At 38.3% G+C, this 20529-nt stretch overlaps 1 protein-coding gene across 1 annotated transcript in view; it reads right to left on the bottom strand.

The window, feature by feature from the left end:
- LOC150084781 (uncharacterized) overlaps positions 1-12474 on the bottom strand; it is a 55905-nt gene extending 43431 nt beyond the window's left edge. The window contains exon 1 of the mRNA XM_090376354.1: positions 12373-12474. Within this exon, the coding sequence (XP_090232480.1) occupies positions 12373-12411 (39 nt within the window). The 5' untranslated portion in view covers positions 12412-12474. The remainder of the gene's footprint in view (positions 1-12372) is intronic.
- Positions 12475-20529: the final 8055 nt, after the last annotated feature.

Consider the following 20529-nt stretch of genomic DNA (forward strand, 5'->3'; position numbering starts at 1 on the left):
TTTATTTACTGTAACTAAGCTCTCTGCCGATTGTTTATTATTATAAATGTATATTTCAATGTGGAGGTCTCAGATAGAGACTAAAGGGGCTATAGCCTCTCCTCATGATAAAAATGTGTTTTTTTTTGTTTTTTTTTAACTGTCATATGATGATTAAAGCTCAATAATTCCATGGATACTCTTTAGCCTCCACTCCCCTTTAAAAAATCCTGGGGGTATATATTCAATCATTACAAGGATACAATGTTGAAAGAGGCTTATTCCTAGAGAGAGTTCTTATCAAATATTTAACTGTGAGTAATCAGCACATACCAAATGAATGAACATTATCAGCATATAACTGGAACAGATAAGCATTTAGCAATTAAAGAAAAAACTCACTTGGTAAGTACTGAACGACATCACTTGATAAGATAGTAGTGATGCTACTTTTCAACTAATACACTTACTTCCATATTATAAGAATGAAATAACCATCCTCGACTGCTTGCATTTCCTTGCTTTAAAAGATACACTGTAATCAAATAGTAGATCTGTTTGGACTGTGATACATAAGCATTCAGTTTTCAGTAAATATTAGATGTTGGACATTTAATAATAACCTAAGCACTGCTACTAATGTCTTCAGTAAAGGAAAAATAATAATAACTTTGCATATTACCTTTTATATGTATATGGTTTTATTTATATTTTAAATAATCATTCAGTCTAAGGCGCATTTAGGGCTAGAGCCTCAAGCTGCGAACAAATTTAGACTATGTATATAAAGTGCTTAGCATCATAATACACAGCCATTTCTGAATAAACAGAAAATTTTTAAGGTGGCATCGTTTTAGGTTATATCTCATATTGTGAATACCTTCACAACGAGTTGCCATGATATTGCACTACTTCGAATAAGTAACGCTTCACCTAAGGAGAAGACTAGTGTTACTTATTCTCAGATAGGTACCACCACCCAGACAGCACTGTTTCAGGGCTATTTGATGTATGTATGTGAATATCTACTCGAATATCCACTTGTCCCTATTAGACTTAGAAAAGCAAAAAAGGTAGAGGGAAAGTTATAGTAGGAGTGGAAGAGGAAAAGAAACAGCGTAGAAGAATGAAAGGGACAGTAACTCCAACTCACACCACTCAAAAACTCATAAACTCCTCGAATAGGCAACGCTTCCCCAGTGGAGAAGGCTGTTGTTACCTATTCTCGGAAACTCCGGACATCATCAAGCTCCCCCTAGCAGCACTGTTTCAGGGCTATTTGGCCCTTCGTCAGTGAGTGGGTAGGTACCCAAGTGATGCAATGATGGCAAAAACAGTTATGAAGTATAACTCCACAATATGAGAGATGCCTGATGGTGTATGATGTATTTAGACTAAGGCGCATTTAGGGCTAGAGCCTCAAGCTGCGAACAAATTTAGACTATGTATATAAAGTGCTTAGCATCATAATACACAGCCATTTCTGAATAAACAGAAAATTTTTAAGGTGGCATCGTTTTAGGTTATATCTCATATTGTGAATACCTTCACAACGGGTTGCCATGATATTGCACTACTTCGAATAAGTAACGCTTCACCTAAGGAGAAGACTAGTGTTACTTATTCTCAGATAGGTACCACCACCCAGACAGCACTGTTTCAGGGCTATTTTCTGTTTATTCAGAAATGGCTGTGTATTATGATGCTAAGCACTTTATATACATAGTCTAAATTTGTTCGCAGCTTGAGGCTCTAGCCCTAAATGCGCCTTAGTCTAAATACATCATACACCATCAGGCATCTCTCATATTGTGGAGTTATACTTCATAACTGTTTTTGCCATCATTGCATCACTTGGGTACCTACCCACTCACTGACGAAGGGCCAAATAGCCCTGAAACAGTGCTGTCTGGGTGGTGGTACCTATCTGAGAATAAGTAACACTAGTCTTCTCCTTAGGTGAAGCGTTACTTATTCAAAGTAGTGCAATATCATGGCAACTCGTTGTGAAGGTATTCACAATATGAGATATAACCTAAAACGATGCCACCTTAAAAATTTTCTGTTTATTCAGAAATGGCTGTGTATTATGATGCTAAGCACTTTATATACATAGTCTAAATTTGTTCGCAGCTTGAGGCTCTAGCCCTAAATGCGCCTTAGTCTAAATACATCATACACCATCAGGCATCTCTCATATTGTGGAGTTATACTTCATAACTGTTTTTGCCATCATTGCATCACTTGGGTACCTACCCACTCACTGACGAAGGGCCAAATAGCCCTGAAACAGTGCTGTCTGGGTGGTGGTACCTATCTGAGAATAAGTAACACTAGTCTTCTCCTTAGGTGAAGCGTTACTTATTCGAAGTAGTGCAATATCATGGCAACTAGTTGTGAAGGTATTCACAATATGAGATATAACCTAAAACGATGCCACCTTAAAAATTTTCTGTTTATTCAGAAATGGCTGTGTATTATGATGCTAAGCACTTTATATACATAATCATTCAGTATATTAGGTATTACATAAATAAACATTATTAAAAAAAAAAAAAATGTTCTATTTATACTCTAGCACAACTACAAATTAGAGGGTTTTACAACTAGCCATTTGACAAGAATATTTTATCAGGCAATTAATTCTCAAAAAGCGACCTTACTTTTCCAGAATAATGACCAAATTTTTCATATACAGGCATACCTCGATTAACGAATAGGATGCGTTCCACGAAATTACTTCGTTAAGCGAAACTTCGTTTTCAGAGGTAAAAATACTATGGCCAGAATAGGGATACGTTCCTACGTAAAGAAAATGAAAAGCTTTTTTTCGAACAAAGAAAAGTTTTATTAAATAAACAGTCAACTTACATACAAAGTGAAATCACATTTTAAAATATGAGGTTAAAGTTGATTGTTTATGCTTTTTTTCTCTTTCATTTAACAATTGCCTATACGGAGTTATTGCATTTAACACTGATCGCTTAACTATAACACTTCTTCCTAAATCAGGATCATTTTCACTAAAAAAATTTAAAACGTTTTCAATGTCATTTAAGCACCTTTTTAAATCTTTGGTTGTTAACACTTTTTCGGCAGGAACTTCTTTAACTTCGCCTTCATTATCTTTGTCTTCGTTGCTAACAAGGTTTTCTAAATCTTCCACTGAAAAACCATCATCTTCTGCATTCAATAAATTTCTAACATCCTCTTCATCGACATTTTCGAAACCTATTGATTGAGCCATCTGGATAACTTCATTTCTAATTTCTTGGATGTTATTTTCTTCTTCTAGTACAACTTCTGGCCATATTTTGCGCCAAACTCCATTTAAGCATTTCTTAGTGACTTCTTTCCAAGAACTATCAATGTTTTCAATTGCGTTTTTAATGGTGTAGTTTTTCCAAAAGGTTTTAACTGTCATTTCCTCTTTATCCTCTAGTTCAGGTAAATTGCTTAAAATTCGACGCAGATAATAAGCTTTAAATGATGCTATTACTCCCTGATCCAATGGTTGAATCAGGAAAGTTGTGTTTGCTGGAAGAAACACAACTTTGACAGGAATGCATGTGTCCAACGTGTTAAGATCAGTAGGATGTCCCGGAGCATTGTCTAACAACAAAAGAGCTTTTTCTTCAAAGCGGTTTTTTTTGACAATACTGTTTTACTCCAGGACAAAAGTGGTTAACAAACCAATCAGTAAATAACTCCTTGGTAACCCACGCTTTTCTATTTGCTTTCCATATTACAGGTAAATTCATTTTTATGTTACCTTTTAACGCTCTCGGATTTTCTGAATGGTAAACTAATAACAATTTTAATTTATAATCGCCAGAGGCATTTGATCCAAAGAGTAACGTTAAACGGTCTTTGGCTGTTTTGAACCCAGCAGCTGATTTTTCTTCAATAGAAATGAAGCTTTTTGTTGGTAGCCGTTTCCAGAACAAACCGCTTTCGTCAACATTGAACACCAAATTTGGTGGAAATTTTTCACGTTCAATTATTTCCTTTAGTTTTTCTGGAAACTTATTTGCAGCTTCTCCTGTTAATTTTACACTATGAATCCTGGCCCGTTTTTTTAAATTTCTCGAACCAACCACGAGAAGCCCTAAAGGTTTCCGTAATTTCTTCAGTTTGTTTAGATTTCAGGTGATTAAACAAAAATAATGATTTTTCTTGAATCACCATTTGACTTAAAGGCATATGACGTTGTGACATATCATCTATCCACAAACTTAACATTTTCTCCATTTTTTCTAAAATTGGATTCTTTAAGCGAGTTAATTTTGCCGCTGTAACATCTGTACAATTCTGAGCAGACTGTTTTATTTTTTCTGATTGACTTAGTATGGTTGTTAAAGTTGATTGCGCTAATCCTAAAGAATGTGCCACATCGGATTTTCTTTCGCCGCTTTCAACACGTCGTACGATATTTAGTTTAGTTTCCAAAGAAATTGCTTTTCTTTATGTTAAATGGGGCTTGAAATTGCGGACTTCGTTATATCGAGGCTTCGTTATCAGAGGTAACGTTAACCGAGGTATGCCTGTACATGAAAACAATGTGCCATAATTTATGTTAACTTAATTTTTTTTTTTTTTGAATTTATAATGAAAATTTTGTAATAATAAAATTAATAAGCGAAATAGCAGCAGTTTCTATCAATCTAAGAAACAAGTGGATTGCATTCAAATTTGGAATCCACGAAATCTTTCAAAGAATTCAGAAGAGGGGGAAATGGGGGACTATAAGAGTTTGATATTGATATGCATCACATCAGCTGTGATGGTTGCCACATGCATCGTTGCTATTCAAGTCTACAAATGTCAGCATGATACTCAGTCTCGAAAATAACCCCACAGTGAGAAGAGCTAAAACTAGTGAAAAAAGTAACCACAAATGCTAAGAAGCCTGTGGCTCAGCATCCCATCATTTAAGAAGTCTGCTAACAAATCCATTACATTGGGCAAACTGGCAACTTGTCTGTAGCCCTCAGATGTTTATTGTATGCTCTCCCTTTGTGTGTCGTTAACTTTCACACATTAACCTATATGAAAATAATGGTAAATTGTGATAATTAAAGGAAACACACCAATATAAAATTTAAATAAAATTTACAGAAACCTTTATAAAAGCTGGTCATAAAAAAACATATTTTTGCACAAGGCAAAAAATGTGAAAATATTTAATACATTTTTATCAGCATGTCACTGGTGTGTTGTGTGCACCATTGTGGCCTGCGAGTCTCTCATTTCCAAAGAGAACAACGTTTGCATGACCAGCTGTTCCCCCCCCCCACCACCACCACCAAAAAAAAAAACTGTTTTGGTCAGCCCAAAAAGCATTTCTGTGTTTGATAACACCTGTTTTACATTGTAATATGTGGAGGAGCATCGTCATCATGCATAAACAGTTTTCTGAAGCTTTTCCAAGCTATTCTAAAGTTGAAATGATATTAATCGCATAACAGTGCAAAACATACTAGCCCAGATGCAAACAAAAAAATGCTATACTCTATTCAGTGGTACAACAGAAAATTGGAAAGACAAAAACTTATCAGGAAGGCCTCTAGATATGATTTACCTACAACTAAGGGCCTTAGGCTCTTCCTCTACTCTACCTTCACTATATGAAAAAGTTCCTAATAAGAAACAATTATTTTAATCAAAATTTAAAAACTTGATAAAGAGTTAGAGAAATAAATTCTTTGAGAAATGAAATTTCAATTCACATTTAATTCCAATATATAACATAACATAACATAACATAACAATCTCATGAATGCTATAACCTCATTTTGTTTGGTTATAAAAATTTTATATATTACAATTTTAAAAATAGCTAAGTTTTAAAATGTTATGAAAAGGGCATTACATGAATATTAAACTATGCTAAAACTAAAGGAAAAACATTTTATGTATCTATTATAGCAAAATTTTTAGTTTATTGGTAACTACATTATGGAAATTAGTTTTCTACACTTGGTATGTTCAATATGCTGTATTATCTTCCTTTTTAAGGGCATGTTTCTGAAACTAGTGGGATTCAATTATCAATCTACCGTAAGCCTAGACTTCATAAAATCCCAAAGTAGATGTAGAAACCTCATCCCCTAAACAAAAGTTAGCATATCCTACTTTTCTTCTAATTGATGATCTTGAAAAACCACTTCCCACCATTCCCGATACACTATACAATGCCTTCTGTGGTCTTCTATCAAAAGGATGTCAGAAGAATTTTAAATAGCCTTGATGCCAGGAAAGCACCATCCTCTGATGGTATTTCATCACTTGTTCTCAAAACCATGCTCCTGAGCTTACTACTGTTCTATGTCACCTTTTTACACTTTCTTATTTCACCAGTGTTTTCCCTTCTACTTGGAAATTTGTTCATATCCAGCCAGTTCCTAAAAAATGGTGACAAATCCCTTCCATCCAATTATCATCCCAAATGCAAAGTGCTGCATATGGGTAGCAGTAATCCAAGAGAAGCATACCAACTGTGTGGTACTACACTCAGGGAGGTGGAGAATGATATATAGGAATTTTGCTAACAGAAACAAGGAGGTGATTATCCCTTTGTATAAGGCAATGGTCAAGCCACACCTTGAGTACTGGATACAGGTCTGGAGGCCTCATTCTAGAGTTGCTAGAATGAGTATAGAAAAGGGCAACAAGATTAGTGAGAGGAACAAATGGGTGCACTTACGAAGAAATGCTTAAAGTTCTGCAAGTTGCAGCATCTGAAGACTAGGCACCTCGAGGTGATCTGATCAAGGTGTATAAGGCCTTGAATGATTTCGGCAGGCTCAATGCTGACGAGATTCTTCCGCTTGCTCACATTAAGAACCTGAGGGGGAATAGATTCAAATTGAGGAAAGACAGTTGTAGAATAGATGTGGGGAAGTTTGCCTTTAGCCAGTGGGTAGTTGATTGCTGGAATAGACTTCCATCTGCTGTTGTGGAAGTTGATAGCTTAAATAAATTTAAGGCTGACTAGACAAACATTTGGAGTGACTGGATGGGTGAAATGGGAAGAGTTGTTTTTTTTTTGTTTTTTTTTTGGCTGATGCTGTATAAGCTTGCTTTCTTGTATCATATGTCTCAACTAATGCTGACGTGCAACAGTATCAAAAGCTTTCCTGAAATCCATGTATATGATATGAAAATTATGTTTTGCATCCAGTTCCTTTGTGACCACATCACAGTATCCTATCAAGTTGATCAGATAAGACTTTCCCATAACAAACCCATGCTGTGTCTGAATTATTGCAGCACTCTTGTCTAGATGATCCTGCAATGCATCTTTAACCAGTGGCTCCAATATTTTACCCGGGACAAAAGTTAAACTAACTGGTCTGTAATTACTCCTGTCACCCTTAGAACCCCCTTTGTAAATTGGGGATACATTTCCACATCTCCAGTCCATGAGTATCTCCCCTAAGTTCAAGGAAGCTCTCATAATTATGGCTAAGGGTTTGCTTACTTCCTTTACTGCCTCCATTAATATAACTGGATAGATCCCATCCACCCCAGGTGCCTTTTTTATGTTTATTATTATTATTATTAGCTATATGGTGCAAGGAAGACTGAGGCTTATGCTGCACCAGCCAAAAAAAAAAAATTCCCAAATTACCCTGAGAGAGAGAGAGAGAGAGAGAGAGAGAGAGACAAAAGTAGAAGGGAATCACCAAGAAAGAGAAGAATGATGATATCCAGCTCAGGACCCTGGGTGTGCCAAGCCCATACTCACCAGATGTGAGCCCCCGGGGTTAATTATCTTCAACAATTTCTGTCAGTTATTAAAAAACATTTAACTCACTACCATAGTTTAATACATCTCTGGTATTCCCCTCCATAAATAACTCCTCATGTGTAAATGTAGAGGCAAAAATACTCATTCAGTTTGTTAGCTACCTGAGCAGGATCATCAACAGATGAACCATCGAAATCAAGTGGAACAATCTAATTCATTCCCTTCCTTCTAGAGTTTACATAAGTAAAGAACTCTTATCAAAGAGTTCTTTACTTATGTAAACTTGGCAAAGGATGCTTTACTTGTGTAAAGCATCCTCTGCCTGCCTAAACATGAAGCATCCTTTGCCAAAGATTTCTCGTAACCTGCCTAAACTCCTTTGTGACTTGATTACAGACCAGCTTATATCTTCCCTAGGCTTCTAGGTTGCCTGTTAATTTATATGCATCCCACGCACTTTTCTTCTCTGTCAAATGTCTCATTAGTTCGTCTGACATTCATTTAGGCCAAAATTTGCTATTGTTAACATCATCAGTTGGTTGCACTGTATAGAATTTAAAAACAGTCTCAGACCTCCGTAGTCACCTTTACGAAAACAGAAATCCTTCCTTTTCCCCCTGACGGTAGTTACCTCTGAGTAAATCCCATATCAGCAGACTGTGATAGTGGCTCCTTTATCTGCAGATTCTTAATGCATAAAAAATGACTACTGATAATCAAACATGCCGCTATAGAAAACAATCATCCAATAAATCCACAAACGTCTTGCTAGGGTGTGAATAACCAACCCACAAGTTCCAGTCAACTCATATCTGGTGAGTATGGCCCTGGCACACCTAGGGTCCTGCGCTGGATGTCATCATTCCTCTTATCTTGGTGATTCCTTTCTTCTTCTGACACACACCTCTCACTTTCTTTTTTTTTTTTTTTTGGCTGGTGCAGCAAAAGTCGCAGGAGTCCTTACACCATACTGCTAATTATAATAATAATATCTGGGGAATTAAAATTCCCCATTATAAGACAATCTGATTTACTGACCAACTCTTTCTATGTACAGCTGTTCGTTATACTCATCAGAGTCATTAGGCCTATAGCACACTTCTACTCTCAATTTTGCTTTCCTAGTGCTTATGTCACACCAAACTGACTCAACACTGCACTGTCCACTCATGTCAACTGGATGCACTTCCTTAGATTTCATGTGTTTCTTAACTAATAGCATAACCCCTTCTCCCTTCCTGTACATATTGTACTCCCCAAATTCAAATTCTGCATTTCTTATTTCTGTGTGACACCATGTCTCTGATATCTCAACAATATCTGCCCTTGATGTTTTAACCAGCACTTCACATTTTATTTATTACACGCCTAGCATTGGTGTACATGCAAGTAAACGTGCACGTGTTCTTATTCTTAGCTACCCTTACACAGCCCATGTATTTACTTGTTCCCCAATGACTCCCAGCAGTCTCTGAAATCCCTGGCACCATGTTTTCCAGGCTGCTGCTCATTCCAATAGAAGCAGTGCAAGAATCACTTTCACTTCTGCCAGTGGCTACTGTTAATCTATTATTATTAGCCATATGGTGCAAGGAAGCCCGAGGCTTATGCTGCAAAAACCAAATTTCTGCGTTACCCTGAGAGAGAGAGAGAGAAATCAGAAATAGAAGGGAATCACCAAGAAAGCAAGAAAGAGAAGAATGATGATATCCAGCTCAGGACCCTGGATTTGCCAAGCCCATACTCACCAGATGTGAGCCCCTAGTCCGCACATCCCCCCAAGCTAGTAGTTTTCCGACCCACCTACTGCCTCGATAGCATAAGGAAATATTCTTACACCCTTTCTATTTAAATGTATCCCATCCCTGAAAAAGCAGTCTCTCCTGTTAACAAGCACAGACCAGGCTGAAAAACATTCTACCTCATTAGCCTTTCACAATCTCTCCGGGGCCAAATTGATTGGCAATGCTCTCATTGTATACTCCCCCTCCTATCGTGTCTGGGTAGAATCGCAGACACCTTCAAATTAAACCCTAACTCAAGGCTTTTTTTCAACATTGACTTGTACTTGCTAAATAATTCTGCTGTTCTCCTATTCTTAATATCATTGGTGCAAACATGTACAACATCACCTTTTGTGCCCTTAAACGATGATATCTGCTCTGCAATGTCATCAACTTTTGCCCCTGGCAGACATACCTTGGTCCTGTTCCACCTATCCTTTTTGCACAATATATTCCTAGTTTCCCTGACAATAGAGTCACCGACAACAACTAGTTCCTATGAGACCAGCGCATTCTGCCTTGGCGCTCTGTTGCCTGATGTTCAAGTGCAAGCTCTGGCGTTGATGTGGGCAGCTGAGAGCTTGATGGGCCCCTCAATTTAAGTCCTTCAAGGGCATCTACCCTGTTCTTCAAGTTCTCAAAAAGCCCTTAACACTGAGTTGGTGCCCATTTCCTCACACTCCTTACATCGAGCACACACAAAGACATTCCCCTTGGCAATATCATGTCTCGTTCATGATTGCTCCACAAACATCAAACAAGCAGTACATTTCAAAAGGCTGTGATTCAGAGGACAATCCCCCCCCCAGTCCCCCTTGAGCCACAGCACTCCCACTACCCGAGCTTTTGCTTTGCTGCTCTGTTCCAAGGCATAATTTCGATTCAATTTTAATACAATTCAAATATAAATTTAATACAATTAAAAATATTACACTAAACTTCTATCCCAATGCAGTAATAATGCTATACAGTAAACCCTCACTCATCTGGAGTAGTGAAGCAAAAGATAGCCCTAAAAGACAAAAAAAAAAAAAAAAAACCCTCAGAACACAAAATAAATGGAAAATTTAATGATATAGGTGGACCGGATGAAAATATATTTAAAAAATATCACCATAGAGCCTTATTTAAAAACTATAAAAAGAGAATAAATTTATCCATCGATAGAAGGATAAATGTTTTGTCATTTTATACATTTATGAGGTGGCACTAGCATTGCATGCCAACACCATTTCATCGTTGCTGTGGATGTTGTTGTTATTTGGTTTTTAGGAGCATTAGCAATTAAGGCCATATTGCTCCGGGGATATGCAGTGGTCATTCGCTGACCTTTCCGCATCCTCCATATTTGGTGGTCACGGGCTCGAATCCCGGTCTAATCAAGAAGCGTGTGTTATGCACTGCTGCTCCTGCCCACCTGGCTACAGAGGTGCCTTTGTTGCTGTGGATGCCACTGAAATTCATCTTCTCCCAGCAACACTTCTTTTGGCTTTTTTTTTAACATCTGTCTATTTGATAGACTGCTTTTATCACTTGTCACATCGAATTTTAAAGGAAATGTCTTGATTCTTTTTGTTTTTTAATATCTGATACAGCTTGTTGGCCGATACCAAATTCTTCAGCAATTTTTTATTTCCAGAAACACCATTTTTCAGTTCTATCACTTTGAGCTTGCATTGTTCTTTCACTTGCGCTACCACATGGAGATTGACTTGATAAATCCACGACAGCCATAGCCACATCTTCAACACGATAGGAGTCCACTCGTTTTCGACCTCTACCTGGTTGACCACCAAGATGTCCTGTTAATTCAAATTTCGCAGTCATTTTGCAGACAGCACAAACAGTCATAGGTCCACCCCACGCCTTATGCACTTCTGATGCTGGAATTATCTGATAGTCGCAGCTGCACTGTTCTGATAGTACAGCTTCACTAATAGGGCCTTTTCCTGCAACGTTATTGGCATTGCTGCTGTAGTGCAGGCAAACATCTACAAACAAGAGAGTGCTTTGCTTTTATACAGTAGAGTAGAGCTGAGTAGTGGTGCAATAACTTACGATTACGCAAATAACGTAAGTTATTTGCATAATCGTAACTAAGATAGTTACACGCCACATACAGTGACAAATTTTGTAACTTTTTTTTTTTTTTTTTTAAATAAATGGCGAGTGCATTCTTTATTGTACCTGTTGTCCAAATTTCTCTTCAGTACGAGCCTTAGAACTCGCTCCAGAGCCCTCTACATAGGGATACTTTAATTTTAACAACCCTGTATATATTTCAGTGTAGAGTTTTATCTCCTTTCGAATTATGTTATATTAATTTTGTGTCTCCTATCAAGTTTAAGTTATATGTACTAAGTTAAAACATTACGTTTGTAAAATCGAAGTATTTATAATATATAATAAAACTATCTATTGCCACCCACGTGGTTCGAACTCTCATGCTAGCGAACACAATCTATGCCAAATCACCAATTCTAAAAGCTCTACTAATATTATTATTGTCGTACTTTATGTCTACGTGACAAGTTAAATTAATAAAACACGTAAGCAGTGCTATAATTTATAATCCTCTACTAACACTGTTTATACTGCTACAAGTTACGCCGAAACTTACAATATCTGCTATACCAATACGAAAAACAATGGCATTCCCGTGCCACTGTCGATACAATGTCGCCAGGGCAGAATCGACTGTGGTTTTCTATGCAATTACAAGGCCGAGTAATGAATAAATGCACCAAATTAATCAAAAAATCACAAAAAATACTATACTAATAAATTTAAATCAAAAATATTAATTTAAAATCAATAAATAATAAAAAAGTCGACTTAGCGGCTTTGAACACGAACGGCTCCCGTATCAGTCCACTTGAAGAGCCAAAATATCATGGCCAAGAAACAGAAGAGATGCAAGCAGATGAGCGTAGGACAAGGAGCAATTAACCATTGAGGCCACACTTATAGAAATCCTACAAAAAGCGCCGCAACCTGTACATGGCCTACATCGACTACTGCAAGGCGTTCAACTCTATACCTCGTAGCTGACTAACAGAGATGCTGAAGATCCACAAAGTCAACCCGACAGTGACAAACTTCCTAGAAGCAACCATGGCAAAATGGAATACCACAATCAAGGTCAAAAACGCCACAACCAGACTGATCGCCATCAGAAGAAGAATCTTTCAGGGAGATGTCTTGAGCCCACTGTGGCTCTGTTTAACACTCAAGCTACTACCCACCATGCTCAACAACAGCAAGTACAGATATACCCTCAAAGAAGAAAGGAGACTTTTGTACATCCTATTCCACCTGATGGCAGGGATGACACCAAGCTCTACATGACAACCGAAGAGTAACTCAACACCTACTTCAGATCACTGAAGAATTTAGCAATGACATCAGGATAGAATTTGGACTAGACAAATGCAAGGCCCATGGACTTCATCAGGGAAAAATTATTCGGCCTAAACAAGTGAAGAGATCAAAGCCATGCCAGGGGAAGAGACCTAGAAATACACAGGAATGACAGGCAGTTAAAGCAAAAAGGTCTGCCAGACAGAAAAATACCATCAGAGACTTAGAAGCCTACTTAAAGCAAAAATGAACAGAGGGAACACAATTAAAGCCATAAACACCTATGCAGTCCTGGTGGTAACATACTCCTTTGGGATTATAGAATGGTCTAAAAGTGAGCTGAAGGAGATATTATTATTATTATTACTAGCCATATAGTGCAAGGAAGCCTCAGGCTTAAGCTGCACCAGCTAAAAAAAAATTTCCGAGTTACCCTGAGAGAGAGAGAGAGAGAGAGAGAGAGAGAGAGAGAGAGAGAGAGAGAGAGAAAAACAGAAGGGAATCACCAAGAAAGAGAAGAATGATGATATCCAGCTCAGGACCCTGGGTGTGCCAAGCCCATACTCACCAGATGTGAGCCCGTGGGGTGAAATATGAGAAATACAGGGACAATAATGACCAAGAGGCACCAGCACCACCCAAAGTTGGTCGTGGAGTGACTGACCACATCTTGGAAAGAAGGAGGAAGGAATTCCTCCTTTCCAGCAACAGAAGAAAGCAATTTAGAACATAAAGGATAACTTCCAGAAAAACACAGTACCACTCTACTAGGCCATAATTAAGGAAGACAAGAGGCATACTCCACTCAGTCTAAGCAAGAAGACCGCTCCTGCCCAGATGGAAGAATGAAGATAGAAAGATGGGCAAAGAAGACATTCCATTGCAGACACTACAATGACCTTCATCAAGAGCACATAGATAAAATGGCTTCAATGCATCATAAAGTGGACTAAAACCAAGCTGAAGGAGATCATGAGAAAGGCAAGAACAATGATGACCAAGAGCCACTAACACCACCTGAAGTTGGCCATGAAGAGACTGACCATATCTCACCATTCAAAACCAGGTAATTGGCACCAGGAACTACAGAAAACACATCATTAAGGAACCCAATGATAGATGACACATGTCGGCAATGCCACCTAGCCCCAGAAACAATCCAACACATCATCCAGACAGAGTACAGGCACAAACATGACCAGGTCAGAGTATAATACATCAGAAGCTAGCAAGGAAATGCCAGTTGATCAAAGAAAGTTACCCCAGGGGCTCACATCTGTGAGTATCTGGTTGGCACACCCGAGGTCCTGAACTGGATATCATCATTCTTTTGTTTCTTGCTTTCTTGGCGATTCCCTTCTATTTCTGAATCTCTCTCTCTCTCAAGGTAACGTGGGATTTTTTTTTTTTTTTTTTTTTTTGGTTGGTGCAGCATAAGCCTCAGGCATCCTTGTACCATATGGCTAATAATAATAATAAAAGTGTACCGTATTAGAAGTAAGAACCATAGGCTGTACTAGAGACCCGAATCCACAAGCTGTACTGGGACCATGTCATAATAATAATAGACAAGATGATTACGCACAACAGGCCAGACAACCCTGGTTCTCAAGAAGGAAAGGGTTAAATGGAAAAATTTAGCCCTTTAAGACAGACAAGAGGCATACCTACTCAATCTAAGCAAGGAGACCCCCTCCTGCCAAGGGGTAAGGTGCCACTGGTGGTCTCCCACAACTGCACCATCAGTACTCTTGTGAATTAAACAAAACTCTGTAATTTCCAGAAGTGTGTGTGGCCTGTGTTGGGCAACCTACAGAAAACGTACGAGGAAATATACAAACCTAAGACAGAAGATCAGAGATGTGGCATATGGAACAAGTAACGAACATACTGATCAGTGTGTCAATCACCAGCACATTTCCAAAGACCCTATACAAGAGCCTAGCAGCAATAGGCCTTCCAGGAACAGCTGCAAGGGCTCCAGAAAGTCGCAATCCTGAATACCTGTAGGGTAGTTAGAGTTCCTTGGCCAACAGTAATAATAGCCAGACATAACCACACTGTGCAATTGCTACCAGTACCCTTCAAAGGATGGGAACTCCCCCCTCAACAGGAAGAAATAATAATAATCTATTTGTGAATGGGATCTCTTAAGTATTTTTTCCTAAGCAGTACTCCTGAACTGAAACTTAGTTGTTACTGTTGTTTTTGTAAAAGGGCTTTACCAAAGCACACCCGTGCATTTGCAGTACCATATTGACTTTCTCTTATTATTTGGTTGCATCTGCTTTTAACACATATTGGACATGCAAGCCATTAGTCATATCATTAGATTTACTTTGTATTCTGACTTGCATGAAGTCTCAAGCACTCTTTTTATCACCTTTTGCCTTTCATTTCCATATGGTCCAGGTCAGAGGTTCCCACAGTGGGAAGCGAAGGTGCATTTTTTTTTTTTTTTTTTTTTTTTTTTTGGGTAAGCGCATATTGTTTTTACGAAGAACTTTTTTTTAATGAAATATGGGCTAACCTCACCAATACAGGTATGAAGTGTATTTTATTCCAATCTTTGAGATTACATGCATTGAAATATACAGAAATATTATTTATAAAAGTATGTTATGCACATAGGTAAATTAAGTCAAATCTGTTTATTTGTACTTGTTCTAAAAGATGGAGGCCATGAAATATATGAAATACTTTATCTGGGAGACAAGATATATAAAAGTGTGGGCACCTCTGGTCTAGGCACTATCTACTTCAGATTTCATTCCATTTCTGGGAGATTCATGGTTTGCTACCCACGGGAAGCCAAAGTGACGTTCTTAAATTATATTTATCGCTCTGCATATACACTGGTGTTCAAAGAAATGCATCACCTAGGAATTTCACATTTCTAACCCTTTTTCGCGATGGTATATTACATTAATGACTAGCATCACACACATAAATATAAACGAAAGATATTTATTAATAGTTAAGGCAAAGCTAAGTAATATTTGATAGGTGCTCTCAAAATATTCCAAAATGAGCATTTGTAACCTTTTTACAGTTTTAGTAACCTTACTACAGTTTTAGTAAACACGACAATTATGGCTGAAATGTCATCAGAAGCCCCCAATTTGCTTCAGTTTGTCGTTTTAAATGGAAAACAAAATGAAAAGTTCACCAGGTGCAAACTAATATTTAGTTGAACCCCCTCTGGCCCTGATGACAGCAGCACACCGTCGAGGCATTGACAACATCAATTTCTGAAGATAATCAACTGATAGTTCGTTGTTCCAAACACGAATTATGGCTTCCTGAAGTTCACAAAGGGTCTTTGGTTTCTTTCTAGCAACTGCAGATTACACACGATGCCAACAGTTCTCTATAGGATTCAGGTCCGAGCTGTTTCCTAGCCAGCTAACAGTTGTAATGGACCGTTCTTCCAACCATTTTTTCACCTGTAACAAATGTAAGCACATTACTGTCGGAGTTCTAATGCTGAAATGAAGCTAAAGTAACTAGAGAAGTACGTACTTACACTTTTCGCCCGACGACAAGGAGCAGAGTCGTCCTGAAGGATGCAGTTACTTGGCAGGTTGAAATGGTCTCTAATGGTTGGCAGAAATTTGCCTTCCAATATAGCCAGGTATTCATTGGCATTTAGGGAACTTTTATAAAATGCAGGTGACCTACTCCGCGATACGAAATGCATTACCCATATCATTTGGCTGGTAGCGAATTTCACTGTAGACACCATACAGTTTGGATGGTAGTCTTCTCCACCAGAGCCATGCAGGTTGAACTTCTCATCCGAGAAAATAACTGACTTTCACTGCTCGGGGGTCCATTTGACATGCTCCTTACGCAAAATTAATTGAGCCTTTTCATTTTTTTGTGTGAGGAGAGGCTTCTTCTTAGGACGACGGGCTACAAGTCCATTTTTGAAGTAGCGTCTTCTGACTATTACTGCACTTGCTACCACTCCTGTATGTTCTTCCCATTCTCTTTTCAGCTCAGACGAAGAAGCTTTACGGTTTTTAAGGCATAAGCGCTTCAAGAGGCGGTCCTGTTTTGGCGTAGGGGCTCGTTTTCGTCCGGTTCCTTTTTTCTTATCAACAGAACCAGTAGTCTTGAGTTTGGAAAGAAATCTACTCACTGTCGACTGATTACAAGACACACTCTAAGCAATATGACGGGAAGAACATCCTTCCTCACGTAAAATGGCATTTACGTGAGGAAGCATCAACAATAGCACTCTTTCTTCGTGGCGTCAACTGCATGTAACTCGCCTACTGACACAAGCAAGGAATGACTGCAACTCTTGCAGCGCGTGCTTATATAGCTGAAAGTAACAACCGATGCAATATTAAGTCATCACCTACGCGTGTCAATCTTATCTGATGCAATCTGTAAGAAATACTGCCATATAGTTACGTTATTCCGACGGCAATTACAATTTTAAGGGGTGATGTACTTTCTTTGAACACCAGTGTATTATTTCTGATACCAATCAGACTATACTGTCCCTTATACTGTATATTATTTAAAATTAAACATTGAATGCTTGTTGCCTTTTTTGCACATGCTCTCCTTTCTGCCAAAAATTATTAGTGTTACCCAACAGAGATGTATACTACACTCCAAGAATTATCCAAACATCCCTGATTTTAAAGTCCATTGGACCCTTCTAGATAAGTGACTCAGAATTGTATATAATGAAGGCATATGAGCCACATCGGTTAGTTGTTTTTTTTTTTTTTTTTTTTATTTGGTAGTTATTGGCGCATCGGCTTCTGTGGCCATAATGCACCTCCCAAGGTTTTTGCAGTACTTTGATCCAAGCCCGAGGCGGGATTCGAACCCGTGACCTTTGGGTTGCTAGGCAGGCGGTTTACCCACCCAGCTAGCCTGGTCGGCTCAGTTAGTTGTTCCCGTCATGGCACACAGCATTGAGTTGATTGATTTTGAGAGTGGGTTAATGTCGAATGTCACAATGCTGGATTGCCGATTTGTACTATTACTGACAGCATACAGCAAGGCTGGCAATCCTTTCTGAGAGCAAGTTCCAAAGGTTTGTGAAAAAAATTTTTTGCATGCCCATGCACTGCTAAGTTTCTTTACTTTAAAAATTTGGGATGGCACTGTACACCATATACCAAGAAAGTCTTGCGTCCCACAGGTTTTCTGACTCTGACCTACACTATTCAAAGTCAACCATGTTATTACGAAACAGAAGCATGATGACCACCATCATCCAGCCACATAACCAATTTCATCAGATGTCCTGCAAAACAACAACCACAAATTTAAGGTGTCAATGGGGGTTTAAGGTCCATAAGAACACACTATGTATGGAACTCCTTGGCTTTTTTCAGGGAAAGCAGTGGTGCATAAGCCAATCACAATCAGTGGTCTTTCCATGCATGGTGCAATGAATGCTATAATTGGGACAAGGAGATGTAAACTGGTTCTGCAAAGTGATAAATCTTGCTACACCCTATTCCAATCAGATGGATGAGTATGGAGGATTCCTGGAGAACATCTGCTGATGGAGTGCACTGTGCTAACAATGACATTCGGAGGATGTGAGGTTATGGTATAGCACTGTTTCTCATGGCATGGCCTGGAACCTTTGATGGTTGTGTAAAGCCTACCTTAACATTTTTGACAATTCCATGCTCCCTACAATATGATAATTCTCTGGTACAGATTCATATTTGTTTCGAGAGTATAACATCTCAACGGAACACCTTCAGCTCTTAAATTATGCTTAAGTTATTAAATAATAATAATAATTTAATTATTATTAAGTTGTTAAATTATGCAATCATTTTAGAAAGTTGGGATGCCCAACACTGAAGTGAGTGGCAGTGACGTCAATGTGAAACCGACGCGTGTCCGAATACGTTTTGGATAGCAGTGTCTACCGATTTGAACTGGTATAACTAACTCATTCTCGAGGCACAGTAACTAAGTCTGCTATTCTACACTGTTTGGGAAAGATGCGATTTCGAATCGCTTCGGGATTGCAACAAGAAGTTGAACGTCTCGGGCGACAGTAACAAAGCTGAAAAATAAACCAAACATAGAAATCCACGCGATTCACTGACACGACTTGAATGGGTTGACCACGCTGAATTCTGATGGGATCCTTCCACTTGTTCAGATTACGAACCTAAGGGGGCATAAATTCAAATTAAGAAAAGACAGATGTAGAATAGATGTGCGGAATTTTGCCTTTAGCCAGCGGGTGGTTAATTTCTGGGACAAACTTCCATCTGTCGTTGTGGAAGTTGATAGGTTGAATAAATTTAAGGAGGAACTGGACAGGCATTTGGAGGGAATGGTTTAATTTTTTTTTTTTTTTTTTTTTTTTTGGCTGATGCTGCATAAGCTCATACACATGCTTTCTTGCATCGCATGCCACTACTACTACTACAACGACATGATGCCTAGCGGTCTTATCTGTCTTTGCCCTTATTGACACCAACATAAATTCGGTATGTTGTGTTTAGATTCTAAACACAAAATACAGAATATAAAGAGAGCTTTGCCACAGTGAGAGATACATTCCGAAAGTTTACAACAAAGTTCCTCCTAGGTCACCCAATGAAGTCTCTGGCGACTAAAAAGATGCGAGTATCAAATGAATAATTTTATGCCGACCGGAAATTTCCGAATTAATCCAGATATTAGGAGCTGAGACTATGCCCCATCGAAATGAGCCGAGCCTGTTTCAACCCCAGCTGTGTAAACTTTTATTCCAAAGTAGCTAAATATTTTTAGCTACTTAATAACAACAGGTGTCTGAAGGTTGTGAAAAGTAAAAAAATAATAATAAAATAAAACGTAATTGTTCCACCATTCAAAACATCTTGCTTCTTTATTAACACTTAGCATGTTTTCTTAGGTCAAGCGCCAATAATTAGAATCCTGCTTTCACTCCAATATTCTAAACGCAATGTTTTGCCAGCAGCTATTCTCGCCGCTAGGCAGTGGTACTAGAGCAGCATCTTGGCGTGACTGCCTAGGTAACTGATTGCAGGCTAAGGTTAGAAGGGCACTGGATGAGGCGTGGTTGCAAACTCTAGAGGCTTGCCTAATTGCCGAGAATCAGTCTCCGGGTGTAGAAGTCTGTCTGCGCAGATCATGTACAACAGATGGCCAAAGTGAAAAAAAAAAAAATAATAATAATAATAATAACAATAAAAAAAGTCATGGATGGATACTTTATCTTGAACAAAAGAAAATAATATTAGGAAATAAACAATTAAATGAGATAAAGAAGTGAACACCCTATTTAATGATTATCAAATTAACTGAATTACTTTGTTCAGTCGATTTTGAATGTAACAGTTAGAAAACAGATGCAACAAAGAAAGTGGAGCTGAATCTGGAGAAGTGTACAAGAACAGTACACAGCTTAATATAGCTTTATGCCGATGCCACATTAAAGCAAAGAGAGTTACTGTCTGTCTGTGGTTTAACGTGCCATCATTCTCCTCCCCACTTTCCAAACATGATGATATTATACACGTCGTTCCATTTACCTGTGACTTGTACCTATCACAATTTACCTTAAAATTGTGAAATGCACAATTTACAGGTACAATGCATTATTTACAGTTATAATTAAAAGATACATTTTTTTTTTTAATCAAGAAA

This window comes from Mastigoproctus giganteus, chromosome 6, assembly GCF_048544385.1.
Source record: "Mastigoproctus giganteus isolate SK-2022 chromosome 6, ASM4854438v1, whole genome shotgun sequence".
NCBI lineage: Eukaryota > Metazoa > Arthropoda > Arachnida > Uropygi > Thelyphonidae > Mastigoproctus > Mastigoproctus giganteus.